This window comes from Mus caroli, unplaced genomic scaffold (genome assembly GCF_978045245.1).
Source record: "Mus caroli unplaced genomic scaffold, Mus_caroli_1 scaffold_20, whole genome shotgun sequence".
Taxonomy (NCBI): domain Eukaryota; kingdom Metazoa; phylum Chordata; class Mammalia; order Rodentia; family Muridae; genus Mus; species Mus caroli.
Window position 1 is genome coordinate 56,304,057 of NW_028227275.1, and position 14,910 is coordinate 56,318,966.

At 49.7% G+C, this 14,910-nt stretch overlaps 1 protein-coding gene and 1 long non-coding RNA gene across 4 annotated transcripts; one reads left to right on the plus strand and one right to left on the minus strand.

The window, feature by feature from the left end:
• The first annotated feature begins 148 nt into the window (after nt 1–148).
• Drap1 (DR1 associated protein 1) lies at nt 149–2,297 on the plus strand. Of its 2 annotated transcripts, none has more exons than XM_021152033.3 (7): nt 149–441; nt 680–752; nt 842–935; nt 1,226–1,345; nt 1,443–1,554; nt 1,695–1,783; nt 2,082–2,297. In XM_021152033.3, exons 1-7 carry the CDS (start codon nt 400–402, stop codon nt 2,185–2,187), a joined length of 636 nt encoding a protein of 211 aa, XP_021007692.1. In that variant the 5' UTR covers nt 149–399; the 3' UTR covers nt 2,188–2,297. The 2 variants fall into 2 exon arrangements, with proteins under 2 accessions (XP_021007692.1, XP_021007693.1); XM_021152034.3 differs by having other exon boundaries at nt 151–441; nt 1,464–1,554.
• On the minus strand, nt 2,294–10,073 carry LOC115029977 (uncharacterized). Of its 2 annotated transcripts, none has more exons than XR_015046204.1 (4): nt 9,706–10,073; nt 7,416–7,586; nt 6,730–6,837; nt 2,294–3,011 (listed from the first exon to the last, which is right to left on the minus strand). It is a non-coding gene; the product is annotated as an uncharacterized LOC115029977 (long non-coding RNA). The 2 variants fall into 2 exon arrangements; XR_003835546.2 differs by having other exon boundaries at nt 7,313–7,586.
• Between the last annotated feature and the right edge of the window lie 4,837 nt (nt 10,074–14,910).

The following is a 14,910-nucleotide window of genomic DNA, read 5'->3' on the forward strand; positions in this document are numbered from 1 at the left end:
AGTCACGGGGCGGGGCCAGAGGCGGAACCAGAAGGCTAGGGGCGGGGGCTCCAGGGGAAGGGGCGGGCTGCGTCCAGGGGCGGAGCCGGCGCGAGAATCCCGGGAGGTGCAGGTCTTCGGGAGGCGGAGCTAACGTTCGTACTTTAGCTTGGGGGGCGGGTGGGCGTGGCGGGCGAGCCCTGGGAAGGACGCGCACCGCCTCAGAGGATCCGAAGCCGGGCGCTCGGGTTTGGGGAGCTGCTTGTCTACGGGCGGCACTAGGACCCTGCGGGAAGTGGTGTGGGCGGAGTAAACGGCACCAGGATCCGGGGGGAACCGCGGCGGGCCGGCGGCGGACAGGCCCGGGGCCCGGAGGCTGCGGGCGGCGGCGCTGGGCCCGGCGCAACGAGAGGCCCCGAGATGCCAAGCAAGAAGAAGAAGTATAACGCGCGGTTTCCGCCGGTGAGCACGTGGCCGGGATGGGCCTCGGCAGGCAGGGCTCCGGGGAGGCTTGGGCCCAGGTCCTGCTGGTGGGGGGGCGGGTGCCTTTAGGTGTTCACGGCCTGACGCCCCGCCCCTTCCATGCCCTCCTGGCTTAGCGCCCCCCGCCCCCTTCTCCTTCTCCCGGGATACCCCCGGTTCCCTCTGCCCCCCCTGTTAGGGACGCAGGAGACGAGCTCTGTCCTCTTCCTTTCGGCAGGCGCGGATCAAGAAGATCATGCAGACGGACGAAGAGATTGGGAAGGTGGCGGCAGCTGTGCCTGTCATCATCTGTATCCTTCCTACTAGGGGCTGGCTGGGCTGAGGGGCGTGGGGCGGGACTGCGGCACTCTCCTTTTTGGATTCTCCTTGACGTCTTCAGCCCGGGCCCTTGAGCTCTTCCTGGAGTCCCTGTTGAAGAAGGCTTGCCAGGTGACCCAGTCTCGAAATGCCAAAACCATGACCACGTCCCACCTGTGAGTGGCCGCCGAGCTGGGAGGGGCTTTTGAGGAGGCAGAGTTCCTACAGGGGGAGTGGTGCGAGGCCGAGGGAAGCCAGCTTTGTGGATTTGGACTGATGCAGGAGAGATTAGGTGTTTCAGGTGCAGGGAACACAACCAGATCCGAGCCACCGGCCCTCCCAGGAGGCCTGGTGGAAGTAGGGGTGTTTTTCACGTTCCATTGTACTGACATGAAGAGGTTGTTTGTATCTTTCCCTAAGTGTTTTGGGGGCCCCATTTGAACCCCTTCCTTTCCCACTTCTTCAGGAAGCAGTGCATTGAACTCGAGCAGCAGTTTGACTTCTTGAAAGACTTGGTGGCATCAGTGCCTGACATGCAGGGGGATGGGGAGGACAACCACGTGGATGGGGACAAGGGTCCTCGAAGGTGGGTAGCCAAGACCGGGTATACAGGTGGGGAAGGCCAAGGCCACAAGGTTGGGGGTGGCTGGGGGGTGAACCAGGAGGAGAGAGTCCTCGGGCAGATGGACTGTACCTTCCCGAAGGGGCCGGAAACCGGGCAGCGGCAGGAAGAACGGAGGCACAGGAAGCAAAGGCAAAGACAAGAAGCTGTCCGGGACAGACTCAGAGCAGGAGGTGAGTGAAGCTGATGGGTGATGGCTTCAGCCTTGTCTGCTGCCTCTTGTTCCTCCATCTCCATTCCTCTCCCAGGATCTGGGCTCCCCAGAGATGGGCCCGTGCCTTCTCATTAACCCTGACCCCTTCCGTGCTCTCAGGATGAGTCTGAGGACACAGATACTGATGGGGAAGAAGAGACACCACAGCCTCCACCCCAAGCCAGTCACCCTCCTGCCCACTTTGAGAGGTGAGCACCAGAAAGGGGCAGCCAAACTCCCCTGCAGAGCCAGTTAGCTTTGCTTCCCTGGCCACTTGGTGGTGGCGGCTGACTTAGGGAATGGGAGGGGACATTAGACACAAGACATTGTTCTGAGAAGGTCTTGTCTCCACGGTAGTCAGGGAGAGAGTCTGAAGAGTGGTCCTTGCTGGCACCTTCCCTCCTGGGGGGGCTTGACCACATCTGCCTCTGCCTCTGGAGGAGGGGGTGGGGCCTGTGGGCTGGGCACAGCATAGTGGCAAGCCTGATTTTCTCCATTTTGTTGCAGCCCTCCAACTCCCTTCATACCCTTCACATCTCCCCTGCCGTTGCCGCCAGCACCCCCCGGCCCCTCAGCAGCCGATGCAGAGGATGAAGAGGATTATGACTCCTAGCGCCCTGTACCTCTGTACCCTGGCCGTGCTCTCTTCTAGTTAGTATTAATTGCTTTGGGGAGAGGAGAAAGGTGGAATTGTTCTTAAATTTATTAAAAAAAAAAAAAGAGGATTTTGGTTTCTTTTTATCCTGTGTCCAGGGCTTTGCGGCTGTATTCTTATTGCCCACCAACCTACTTCCCCACATGAGGGGCAGAAGGGATGGTGTGGGGCAGCCAGTGAATGAGCAAAAAACGGGGAGTCTGGCAGGAGTCTGGGATACTACAAGGGGCACCGAAGAAAGGGATGTGGTTTAGAGACTGAGATGTCACCTGCTGGAAGCGCTAAGGGATGAGCTCTCATCATGCAGGACCTTGAGCAGCCTTCTTCCCCTCCCTGGACTGCTGAGGAGGGACAGATGGAGTCAGTACTGAGACTGGGCCTTAAAAATTACAGTGCTCTGCAGCGCCAAGCAGTCTGCCTACTGTGTATATGAGCAGCCTGGGCAGCTTGTGTGCCAAAGGCAAGCGGTACATCTTCAGGGAGCCCGGTGCTGAGTGGAGCAGGAGACAGAGGCCATGTGGGGTTCCCGACCTCTGTAAGACCCAGAGAGTATGCTAAGTCATCTGTCGCCAAGCTCGCTGGCTTCTTCCTGATGGAGGCGTTCAGAGACTCTTTGGGGATGTGCTAGGTGTGAGGGTGAGACGGGGGTGGTGACAGTCTGGGGAGACCCAGAGCTGTTTGGCCTTAGGCTTGAAGACAGGATACAAGGGCCAGGGAGAATACCAGGAAGCGCCGTTTCTCGTTTTCTGCCGCTCTTTGGCAGGGGTGGGACCCTTTTCCAGCTGAGGGACACAGGAGAAAAAGACAAGATTCAGCTTGAAGATCTCAAGTTTGGCTGTGATGAATTTGGGGTGCTCTTGAGGACACTGAAGAAAGTGTGCATTGATCTGGTGACAGTGGAGACCTAGAGACAGGTGTATGGACTTGAAGGGCAAGTCACCAGACACGAGCTGCCAGACCCTGAGCCATCCAGATGGTCGGGGGAAGGGAGAGGACAGCTGTCAAAGGACCCCCGAAGGAAGTCTCCCCAAAGAGGAGAGCCTCTGAACCCCTGCTTCAGCAGTTACTGAGAGAGTGGGGAGCTGTGGTTCTGCTGGGGCTAAGACAGGACTAAAAGGATGCACGGCATGTTTGTTTTTTTCTTTTAAAATTTTTTCTTATGTGTGTGGGTGTTTGGCCTGCATTGTGCACTGCACGTGTGCCTGGTGTGAACAGAGGAGAGCACTGAACCCCCTGGCACCAGAGTTCTGTAGAGATGGTTGTCAGCCACCTTGTGGGCCCTGAGAGTCTGAATCTTGGTCTTTTGGAAGAGTAGGAAGTACTCATAACTGCTGAGCCATGGCCCCCGCCAGCCCCCTGCTTTTTAGGATGGCAAAAAAAAAGGTTGGTGTAGGGCTGGTGAGATGGCTCAGTGGGTAAGAGCACCCGACTGCTCTTCCGAAGGTCCAGAGTTCAAATCCCAGCAACCACATGGTGGCTCACAACCATCTGTAATGAGATCTGGAGCCCTCTTCTGTTGTGTCTGAAGACAGCTACAGTGTACTTACATATAATAAATAAATCTTAAAAAAAAAAAAAAGACCATGTCCTATGGACACAGATAAAAAAAAAAAAAAAAAAAAAGGTTGGTGTAGGATTACAGATAGAACACTTACCTAGTGCTTACAAAGTCCTGGGTTAGAGCCCTGGCACTGAAGAGAGAGAGAGAGAGAGAGAGAGAGAGAGAGAGAGAGAGAGAAAGAGAGAGCTAAAAATGGCAGAAACTTAGGTTTGCAGAGAAGAATGGGTAAAGAGGCAGGAAGGATAAGCAGAGCAGGTAGGTGAAGGTTGGGTGTGTGGCCAACCTCAGCGTGAGGAGGGAGAAGGTGGAGGAGAGGGTTTTGGAGGGAGCATTGAAGAGCTAGTAGTTTAATGCAGACTGCACTGTGAAGCAGGAGGTAAAGTCCTGTGCTATGGGAGGGAAGAAGGTAGGCTAGGGCAGTGGTTAGAACAGTGGGAAGACTTGAGATACGATTTAAGAATGGCTGGATGCTGGAGACAGACCTCCTTCAAGGATGTTATCTGCCTGCCTTCTACTCCCAATTTCACTACAGTGCTCCTGTGACTCCCAACATGAGTCACATGTGGGCAGCTGACCGCACTTCTAGGACTGAGGAGCAGACATGATGCAGCTTGGTCAGTTAGTGCCACACTCTGGCTACACTGGCTGCTGTAAGGTTGGGGATCCTCAGCCCACTGGAAACTTGTTACCCACTCTAAAGGTTGAGAACAAAACCAGTGCCGGGTCTGGAACCTAAGGACATTGGAACCCATCAGGCACCTGGTGTGCCGGTGTTTCCTGGTCACCTTAGCCAGGAGGCTACCTCTCTCTCCGTGCCACGTTTACCGAAAAGAACTCTGGGTGGCAACGGAACTGAGTAGGGTGTGGTTCCTAGGAGCAGTAGGTTTTAGCAACAGATGGGGACAGACCCAGGGAAGGCAAACACGTGGGACACCATAGCAAAGGCCATGCTAAACAGGCTGAGGATTGGAGTTAGAAGAGGGAGAGATACTTAAGAGCCCATCACTGATGTCCACCCAAGTAGTGGATTCTGGGCCTGGAGAGATGGTTCATCAGTTAAGAGCACTGGATGCTCTTGTAGAGGACCCTGGTTTTGTCTCAGCACCCACACGGTGGCTCAATCATCTGTAGCTTCAGTTCCAGGAGACCTAATGTCTTCTGGCAGTGCACATACATGGTCATACATGCATGCAGGTAAATATACACATAAAATTAAAATGTTAAAAAATAAGTGGGTTCTGGAGCCAAGTGTAGTGGCACCTATAATCCCAATAGAGGCAGGAAGATCTCAAGTTTAAGGTTGACTGAGACAGCATAGTATAGCTCTGTCTCCCGAGAATAGAAGATCAGTTCTGAACTCAGGGTTCATAGGATGATAGGAAGGTAAGGAAGCCTGAGGTGCTGGGAAAACCCTTGCTGCTTCTAGGCAGGCCTGAGAAAGCTCAGATAAGGTGGTGCCTGCCAGCAGCCGGCGTGCCCCTCTGACCTGGGCCGTCAGCTCACTTAAGGTCTAGAACTGCGGCCTCTCCGGACCCTTGGCTCACATCACCTCCACTCATTAGCCTTGGACCAGTTCTGTAGCTTCTCTGCCTTACTTCTCATCTGTAATGTGGCGCTCGTTATTATCTGTGTTAGCTGTGTGTACACTAGTTATACCTGTATGTGGCAAACACGATCTAATAAAACCCCAGCCCACATCTTTACTCCCAGCACTTGGGGAGGCAGAGACAGGCAGATTTCTCTGAGTTCCAGGCCAGCCTGGTCTACACAGTGAGTTACAGGACACACAGGGCTACATAGGGAAACCCTGTGTAAAACAAACAAAACAAAAACAAACAACAAAAACCTCAAAACATCCAAATGCTCAGGTACAGTTTGTCTCTTGTTCACCTAAGGCTCATATTCATATATATGAATATAAGTCATAATGGACTTTATCTGATAACACTTTTAGGGCTTTGGCCCTTATGGCCCCACCGTCCTCAGGATTGACTCTAACGCCACCACGCCTGCCCGGAACCTGGTCTGGTACAAGCTTTGCAGCCCAGGCTTCTGGACCTTGCGATGGTCCTCCTGGGCCAGCAGCTCTCAAGTGCTGGAAACACGGAAGCTCTTCCAGGCACAGTTAAAATGGTTCACAGTCTACCCAAACCCACCTAGGTGACCTCCAGCTATTTTTTTTTAAGATATATTTTTTTCAAAGAACTAATAAAAGAATTTTGTTGTTGTTTTTTGAGACAAGGTCTCTCTATGTGGCTCTTGTTTTCCTGGGACTCTCACTCTGTAGACCAGGTTGGCCTTGAACACAGAGAGCCATGTGCCTCTTCCTCCAGAGTGCTGGGGTTAAAGGTGTGCAGCTCTATACCTGGTGAGGAAAAATGATTTTAAAAGTAGGTCTTAGCCAGGTGTGGTGGCACAAGCCTTTGACCCCAGCACTTGGGAGGCAGAGGCAGGTGGATTTCTGAGTTCAAGGCCAGCCTGGTCTACAAAGTAAGTTCCAGGACAGCCAGGGCTACACAGAGAAACCCTGTCTTAAAAAAAAAAAAAAAAAAGAAAAGAAAAGAAAAGAAAAAAGAAAAAAGAAAAAAAAAGTAGGTCTTACTTTGAATTTTGTATGCGTGAGAAAGTATGTGTGTGCGTTCCTGAGTACACATACCTAACACAAATAATAATGAGTCCCACATTACAGGTGAGAAAATAAAGTAGAGAAGCTACAGAACTTGTCAAAGACTTGGGAGGCATTGAATCTCCCAGGAGCTGGAGTTACAGGAAGTTGTGAGCATTCATTGTGAGCGCTGGGAACCAAATTCAGGCCCTGTGGAAGAGCAGTATGCATTCCTAACCACTGAGCCATCTCTCCAGCCCCACAAGAGCCATTTTTTATCACAGGGCCTCAGCACAATGGGAAATGGCTGGAATCTTCATCGGAGGACACAAACCTTCAAAAAGGGCAATGCTGCTGGCAGGGCCAGGCCTCTGGAGAGTTCCTGGAGTGGAGACAGATCCTGTGGTTCTCTGGGTACCATCACATATCAAGAAGAGGCAGTCTAAGTGGTTGGAGAGAGGGCTCAGTGGTTAAGAAGAGGCAGTCTATCTTGCTGGCCTGTTGAGCTTTACCAGGATCCATAAGAGAGCCTTGAGCCAAGGTCTATGTGACCGCTTGGGTGTGACACAGAGTGTCAGCTAAAGACCGCGACTCTCCCTGCCAACAGGAAAGGGCCCCCACAGCTCACTGCAGGACTTATTAAGCAAACACACAAAGGAGAGATGGGCTTCCAAGTACCCACCGGAAAGGGGCCTGAGGAAGATCTGACTGTGCTAGGGACAATGTGTGAACACAGAAGTTATACCCTGCTGGTGGCCATGTCGCTGGGGACCCTCTTTGGAAAATCATTTGGTAGTTGCTCATCTACTCTATTGCCATACTTATTTTACCCACAATCCCATTAGTTTCCTCTTAGGCTACTTTCCAGGAGAAGTCTAGGCACGTGTCCTCCAAAAGACTCGAAGAAGAATACTCACATTTGGACATGGCAGGGGGAGGAGAGAAACCAAGATGGGAGCACCGGGACTAGGAATTCAAGGACACTTTCAGCTACACAGCAAGTTAAACAAAACAGGACACCTTTAAAAGGGAGCTGGGAAACGGCTCAGCAGTTAAGAGCGTTGGATGCTTTTCCAGAGGACCCAGCTTTGATTCCCAGCACCTACAAGGTGGCTTACAATTGCAACTCAAGTTCCAGGGGACCTGATATCCTCTTCTGTCATCCTCAGGTACCAGGCATGCATGTGGCACCTAGACAAATAAAAATAAAACATAAATAAATAAAAATTAAAAAAAGGGCTGGGGCTGGTGAGATGGCTCAGTGGGTAAGAGCACCCGACTGCTCTTCCAAAGGTCCTGAGTTCAAATCCCAGCAACCACATGGTGGTTCACAACCATCCGTAACGAGATCTGACTCCCTCTTCTGGAATGTCTGAAGACAGCTACAGTGTACTTACATATAATAAATAAATAAATAAATAAATAAATAAATAAATCTTTAAAAAGAAAAAAAAAAGGCTGGAGAGATGGCTCACTGGTTAAGAGCACCGACTGCTCTTCTAGTAATCCTGAGATCAATTCCCAGCACCCACATGGTGGCTCACAAATATCCGTAATGGGATCTGATGCCCTCTTCTGGTGTGTCTGAAGAGTGCAGTGGTGTACTCATATACATAAAAAAGATAAATAAATCTTTTTTAAAAATTAAAAAAAAAAAAAGATGGGTCGGGCAGTGGTGGCACATGCCTTTAATTCCAGTACTTTGAAGGCAGAGGCAGGTGGATTTCTGAGTTCGAGACCAGCCTGGTCTACAGAGTGAGTTCCGGGACAGCTCCAGCTATAAAGAGAAACCCTGTCTCAAACCGCCCCCCACCTCCAAAACAAACAAACAAAAACAAAACAAAACAACAACAACAAAAAAAAAAACAAAGAAAGAAAAAGATTCTTATAGTCTCTGATGGAAACAGCCTGTTGCCCATACACAGGGCACACATGAACACATGGATAAACATAAGCATGTGCATGACAGACAGAAAATAGTGAAAAAGAACAAGAGAGCTGGGAGTGGTGTGCGCCTTTAATTCCAGCCCTCAGGAGGCAAAGGCAGGAGGATCTCTGTGAGTGTAAGGCCAGCTTGATCTACAGCACAAGTTTGAGACCACCTAGATTCACATGTTGAGACCCTATTTAAAAAAAAAAAAAAAAGCAAGCCCTTAGCCGGGTGTGGTGGCACACGCCTTTGATCCCAGCACTTGGGAGGCAGAGGCAGGTGGATTTCTGAGTTCGAGGCCAGCCTGGTCTACAAAGTGAGTTCCAGGACAGCCAGGGCTATACAGAGAAACCCTGTCTCGAAAAAACCAAAATAAATAAATAAATAAATAAATAAATAAAATAAAATAAAATAAAAAAGAAGCAAGCCCTGTTACACACAATAGGGAAATCTTATAGATCATGCTAAGCATCAGAAGCCAAAAAAGTCCACTGGGTGATGTAATGCATTTAAATGAAAATTAAAAAAAGAAATTCAGGGGCCAGCAATAGCAGCATACACCTGTAACCCTAGTCCTTAAGCAGACAGGAAAATCCCAGGTTCAAGGCTACTGGGCTACAAAATGAGGGGCTGTTTAAAAACAAGATCAGGGACGCAGAACTGGTCTACGGTGGTGGGAGTTAGCAAGGCCATTGAGGTGGGGATCGACTGAAGGACACAGCTGTAAACTCCATGCTGGTCACGTACATTGAGCTATACATTTAAGATGTGTACATTTTATGAGGATGTAGGCTGGGCTGGTTCAGTTGCTTGCTGGTCTTCCAGAGGTCTTGAGTTTGATTCCCAGCACCCACATTAGGCAACTCACTATCTCCTACAACTCCCGATTCAGGGGAACTGATGCCCTTAACTGGGCTCTGTGGGTTCTGTGTGCACACAAGCATGTATACATACTGGCACATAAAGAAATACATCTCGGGCCGGGCGGTGGTGGCGCACGCCTTTAATCCCAGCACTTGGGAGGCAGAGGCAGGCGGATTTCTGAGTTCGAGGCCAGCCTGGTCTACAAAGTGAGTTCCAGGACAGCCAGGGCTATACAGAGAAACCCTGTCTCGAAAAACCAAAAAAAAAAAAAAAAAAAAAAAAAAGAAATACATCTCGGGGTCGGGGAGATAGCTTAGTGGCTAAGAGCACTGACTGCTCTTCCAGAGGTCCTGAGTTCAATTCCCAGCAACCACATGGTAGCTCACAATCATCTGTAATGGGATCTAATGCCGCCTTCTGGTGTGTCTGAAGACAATTACAGTGTATTCACATACATAAAATAAATAAATTTTAAAAAGGAAAAAAGAAGTAAACCTCTGTCTAGTGTGGACACACCTTTAATCCTCGCCCTCTGGAGGCACACGCAGGCAGATCTTGGATTCTTCAGGCCAGTCTGGTCTATGTAGTGAGTTCCAGGCCAGTCAGAAACACACAGTTCTTATCTCAAAATTACAAAACAACAAATAACATTTCTTAAAAAAAAGTAAAAAAATAAAAAGGGCCTAAGAACTTCTCTATCCTCAGCCCTGAGTGTTCTAGACGGCGTAATTCTGCAAACAAAATGTTCTTGCAGTTTATATCTGAAGAGGACACAGATGATAACAGCCAGAAATAGCATGTCACATGGTGATCGTATCGTGGAGAACATAGGGAGGAGTGGGGGTGCCCAGGGCAGGAAGAGGGTGACCTAGAATTCTGCACCAGGCGTGGAAACAACTTGAAAAAGGTAAGGAGATTTGAGTAAAACTCCCAGTGAGTAGGGAGCTCTGTGGGAAAGGCTCAGCAGGGAGGACAGGAGGACCTGCTGGGGAGGACCGACTGGGGATTGATCAGTTCCCTTCCTTTCCATCCTCCACCTCCTCAGACACTGCCCGGAGCCCGACTCATTCCCATTCTAGCAGATGTGTATCCTCATGGCAACTGGCAGGCCTCCTGGCCCAGAAGTTTAGGAAGGGGATCTTAGTGTCGTGGGACACTTTTATTTATTTATTTATTTATTTATTTATTTATTTATTTATTATAAATAAGTACACTGTAACTGTCCTCAGACGCACCAGAAAAGGGTGTCAGATCTTATTACGGATGGTTGTGAGCCACCATATGGTTGCTGGGATTTGAACTCAGGACCCTTGGAAAAGTAGTCAGTGCTTTTACCCACTGAGCCATCTCACCAGCCCGGGACACTTTTTACAGCACATTTGCCTAGGGTACTGCTTGGCTGAAGCCTCAGCGGCAGTGGGAGGAGAGCCGTGAGTCTGAGTGATCTTGCTCACCTCCCTTGAATATGTCTTCCAAGCCTGGGTGACGGTTCCCTCCTCCTCTCTTGGTATATCACCTTCCACCTCTAGTGGGAAGGTATCACAGCCTCTCAGGTACCAGGGATTGTTAGATCCAAGTCCCCTGTTGGATACCTGCCCTGCAGAGCCATCTTCTAGAGGAAGTGTCCCCACTACCCCCAGTTTACAGATGAGGAAGTGAGGTGAGCACCAAGTTTTCCCATTGGCAGAGTTGCCAATGGGGGGCTTAATACATCTCTTGCAGTGGACTAGCACATGGAGGAACAGGGTTGCCATTGTCCCCAGTTCCATGTCTTCACTGGAGCAAAAAACAGAGCTGTGGGACCCAGATGTGACCAATGTGCTCACTCTAGTAGGGATGGGCATGTACCCGGGCTGGGGAAGAGCATTCGGTCCTGGTACTCTCTGCCTTTGGTAACAATAGGTCTGCACTTCTCCTTATAGCTGTTGAGTGTGCAGGGCCCTGGGGGCGGGGAAGGGGGCTCTCTCTATTCTCAAATCACAGCTCTTATTTTGTGGGTATTCATGTATGTGCAAATGGTCTTATTTAAAAACAAACAAACAAAGTCGTACCTAGCTCCTAGCACCTTCCCCAACCCCCTGCCCACAGCTAACTCCCCTGGCTAGCCTGGAACTCTCTCTGTAGCCCAGGATAGCCTTGAACACACAGATCTGTCTGCTTCTGCCTTCCAAATACTGGGCTTAAAGGTATATGCCACCCGGCCCTACTCCAGTGTCATTTAATTTTTTAAAATAATTAGTTGGTATGGGTGGCTTTTTGCCTGCATGAATGTCATGTGTGTGCAGTGCATTCGGAGGCCAGAAGAGAGCCTTGGGCCGTCTGGAAGTGGAGTCACGGTGGTTGGGAATTCTCAAGTGGGCCTTAGGAATTTAACCTGAGTTCTTTGGAAGAGCAGCCTGTGCTGTTAACTGCTGAGCAATCTCTCCAGTCCCTCAAACATCATTTTAAAAAAATGAATAATCACTGGACATAGTAACACACACCTAATCTCTATGAGTTCGAGGCCAGTCTGGTCTACATAGTGAGTTCCAGGATAGCCAGGGCTACATAGTGAAACCCTATCTCAAAATACCAAACAAACAAACAAACAAACAAACAGAAATAAGCACTATTCCTGAGCTATGTCAGCAATCAGAATTGCAAAGAAAAACACCCATCCTGCTGACAAGGGCAGAAAGTGGGGAAAGGGCATAGCAGTGATGAGCATTGGATCTTCTAGAGAGCAAGTCAGTCCGCAACCATCCATCACTCCACTGCTGGGGTCCAGTGCCCTCTCTGACTTCTTCATGCACCAGGCATGCACGTAGTACACAGACATATGTAGTGGTTTGAATATGCCTGGCCCAGGAAGTGGCACCATAAGGAAGTTATAGCCTTGTTGGAGTAGGTGTGTCACTGTGGGCATGGGCTTAAGACCCTCACCCTAGCTGCCTGAAAGTCAGTCTTCTGCTCACAGAGTTCAGATGAAGATGTAGAACTCTCAGCTCCTCCAGCACTGTGCCTGCCTGGATGATAATAGACTGAACCTCTGAACATGCAAGCCAGCCCCAATTAAATGTTGTCCTTATAAGAGTTGCCTTGGTCATGGTGTCTGTTCACAGCAGTAAAACCCTAACTAAGACAACATATATGCAGGCAACACCTATTCACATAAAAAGTTAAAGAGGGCCGGGTGTGGTGGCGCACGCCTTTAATCCCAGCACTCAGGAGGCAGAGGCAGGCGGATTTCTGAGTTCGAGGCCAGCCTGGTCTACAAAGTGAGCTCCAGGACAGCCAGGGCTACACAGAGAAACCCTGTCTCGAAAAGCAAAAAAAAAAAAAAAAAAAAAAAAAAAAAAAGTTAAAGAGGCTAGGACAGACGGGCTGCTAAGAGACATGGAATGAAAGAAAGTATGGGGCCTGCAGTGGTATTTCTTTCTATATTTCTTTTTGTAAAATGGGAATGGTAAGGGGCTGGAGAGGTGGCTCACTGGTTAAGAGAACCGACTGATCTTCCAGAGGTCCTGAGTTCAATTCCCAACAACCACATGGTGGCTCACAACCATCTGTAATGGCATCCGATGCCCTCTTCTGGTGTGTCTGAAGACAGCTACAGTGTACTCACATACATTAAATAAATAATAAATCATTCTTTTTAAAGCTTTAAGAAATTGGGGATGGTAAGGTATATGTAATTTGACACCTGAAGTTCCCAGCATGGAACCCGGCACACAGGAAACACTACATATCCCATGTGGTGATGGCTAATCAATTTAGTGGAATTTAAGTTACCATGGAAACAAACATCAGCATATATGAGGGGCTGGCCCACTGAGTGAGGGACTGGACTGGATAAAATGGGGACACCCAGCTGAGCATCAGCTGCCATCTCTGCTTCCTGACCGTGGAAGCCATGTGACCAGCTGCCTCACACTCGGGTCACTGTGACTCCCAAGTGTGTCACACTACACCCTGCAGCTGTGAGTCAAAATAAACCGTTCCTTAAAGAGCTCCTGCCTGACAGGAATTGTGCTAGCAACAGGTAAGTGTGCATGTGGGTAGGAACCAGGGCCTGAGAAGCTGATCAGAAATGCGTGGAGGTGGGGGACGCTCTGGGAAGCAGGGAATAAGGGGTGCAGGGCAGTGGAAAGTGGGTTTAAAGGAAAGGCTGTTCGGGATTCTGTTAACTCATCGAGTGCCCTAAACCAACGAGCTTGAGCTAGTCAAACTTATGTACCCTGGATGCCACATAAGATTGAGTGCCACTAAACTGAGCGTTTGCCTGCACATGTGTCTGTCTGTGCAGCACTTGCTAGCTTGGTGAACTGCCCTGCCGTGTGGCTGTTGGGACTCAAACCCAAGTCCTCTGTCCTCCGATAGAGCAGGCCAGTGTTCTTAACAGCTTATCTGTCTCTCCAGCCCCTTGCTGTCTTCTAGAATGACTTAAAATGATTTATCTTGGTTTCGGTGTTGTTGTTGTTGTTGTTTTGAGACAGGGTCTCTCTACATAGTCCTGGCTGTCCTGAAACTCACTATATAGACCAGACTGCCTTTAACTTAGAGGTCCTCCTGCATTCTGGGGTTAAGGGCATGGGCCACCTTGTCTTGTGGTCTTTTAGAATGAATTAAACTGACTGTCTGGCCTTGCTAAGTTAATTAAGCCTCCCGTACAGGCTGGCCGCTCTTTGGGGTCTGTCTTCCTTCAATCACTCAGCCTGTTTACTGAGCACCTACTTGGTGCACCTGCCCAGCTCCTGTTCCTGGAGGTGAGTCAGACACAGCTGCTGTCCTGTCTGTATGACACATACAGGGTGGGACAGGGCTAATGAGCAGAGCTCAACAAATAGGCAACACTTAGTGCTTGGTGCCCAGTGCTGGGGAGAAAATGACACCAGGACTGGAGTGAGAGAAACCTCCCAGCCCCACCTTTCATGCTGGGAACCAAGGGATGCTGTTGGTGGTGGACCCACGTGTCAGTTCCTGGGGTGAGGCAGTGCTCCCTGCTTCCAGCCGCAGGTTGCCCTTTACCTACCATCTAACTTGGTGTGCGGTGCTTGATTTCTTAGATTTGTTTTCTATGCTCACCACACTTTCTTGGCAGCAAGGTCTCACTGTGTAGCACTGTCTGGCCTGGAACTTCCTAAGTTAACCAAGCTGATCTCCACAGAGACCAGCTGGCCTCTGTCTGCCTCCACCTTTCAGAGACTGTGGGGGGAAAAAAAGCTACTCTGAAGATTTTGCTGTTGGAGGCTCTGCTTTGATCCTTGGTGTCTACACACTGAAGTGGAACTCCTAGATAACATGGGGTGGTGGTTTGAATGAGAACGGCCCGAAGGCTCATAGATTTAAAAGACTTAGTTACCAAGTGGACTGTCTAGGCATGATTTGGAGTAGGGGTGTCAGTGGGGGTCCATTGCTAACCCTAGTCTTGCATGTTCTCTCTGTGTGAGGATCAGGATATCAGCTCTCAGACAACACTCCAACACCATTCCTGCCATGGCCCCTGCCCTGACAGCCATGGACTGTGAGTGTGTCTCTGAAACCGTCAGCAGGCCCCCAATTAAATGCTTTCTTTGATAGGTTGCCTTGGTCACGATGTCTCTTCACAGAAATAGAACAGTAACGAACTTACATTAACTACTTAATTAATTGTGTTTATCTTTATGTGTCTGGGTGTTTTCCTGCATGTATGTCTATAAAACAGATGTGTGCTGTGGGCTCTGGATCCACTGGAACTTGGGT